The sequence below is a fragment of the Alligator sinensis genome, unplaced genomic scaffold (assembly GCF_000455745.1).
Source record: "Alligator sinensis unplaced genomic scaffold, ASM45574v1 scaffold1533_1, whole genome shotgun sequence".
Lineage (NCBI taxonomy): Eukaryota > Metazoa > Chordata > Crocodylia > Alligatoridae > Alligator > Alligator sinensis.
The window spans coordinates 1-636 of NW_005843494.1; the positions used below are offsets into that span (position 1 = coordinate 1).

The 636-nt window shown below is 53.8% G+C and overlaps 1 gene segment (V, D, J or C); it reads right to left on the bottom strand.

Annotated features, from left to right (window-relative positions):
• Nucleotides 1-128: 128 nt before the first annotated feature.
• On the bottom strand, nt 129-630 carry LOC102369794 (the record flags this gene model as incomplete). The annotated part of the segment is given in 2 exon segments: nt 129-455; nt 544-630. Coding segments are annotated over 2 exon segments (373 nt in total), but the record flags the coding sequence as incomplete, so codon positions are not given.
• Nucleotides 631-636: the final 6 nt, after the last annotated feature.

Sequence of the window (636 nt, forward strand, 5' to 3'; positions counted from 1 at the left end):
GGTGGCTGGAAAGGATTCAGGGTTGATTGAAGTCACTCTCATTTCTCACGTGTCCCCTTTCTGACAGGAAGGGTCACTAAAGAAACACAGTGACCCGCTTCTTTTGTAACAGGAGGTTTGTGTCGCACTTCCCCATTGCACTGTGTCATTGTGCAGAGAGTTACTGCCACTATCATAAGCGATGCAGTAATAATCAGCCTCGTCCTGGGCTTGGACTCCAGTGATGGTCAATGTGGCCGTGTTACCGGACTTGGACCCAGAGAACCGGTCCGAGATACCGGAGGGTCTGTTATTATTATTGTACATAACGGTCAGGGGGGCACTCCCAGGTTTCTGTTGGTACCAAGTCGCTCCGTAGCTACCAATGCTACTGCCCGTGCAGGTGAGCGTAGCAGTTTGTCCGGGAGAGACGGACACCGAAGGCGGCTGAGTCGGCGCGGTCTGAGCAAGACAACCTGGAACAAGAGAGAACACACAGGCATGAAATAACCCCTCGTATCGAGATCTGCAGGCAGCCAGGGGACAAAACCCCCATTTCAGCACCTGAGCAGCACATGAGCAATACGAGGAGGAGCGGGGCCAAGGCCATGGTGGAAATCCAGACCAGCTCTGCCTCCTCAAGGAAACCAGTCGCTG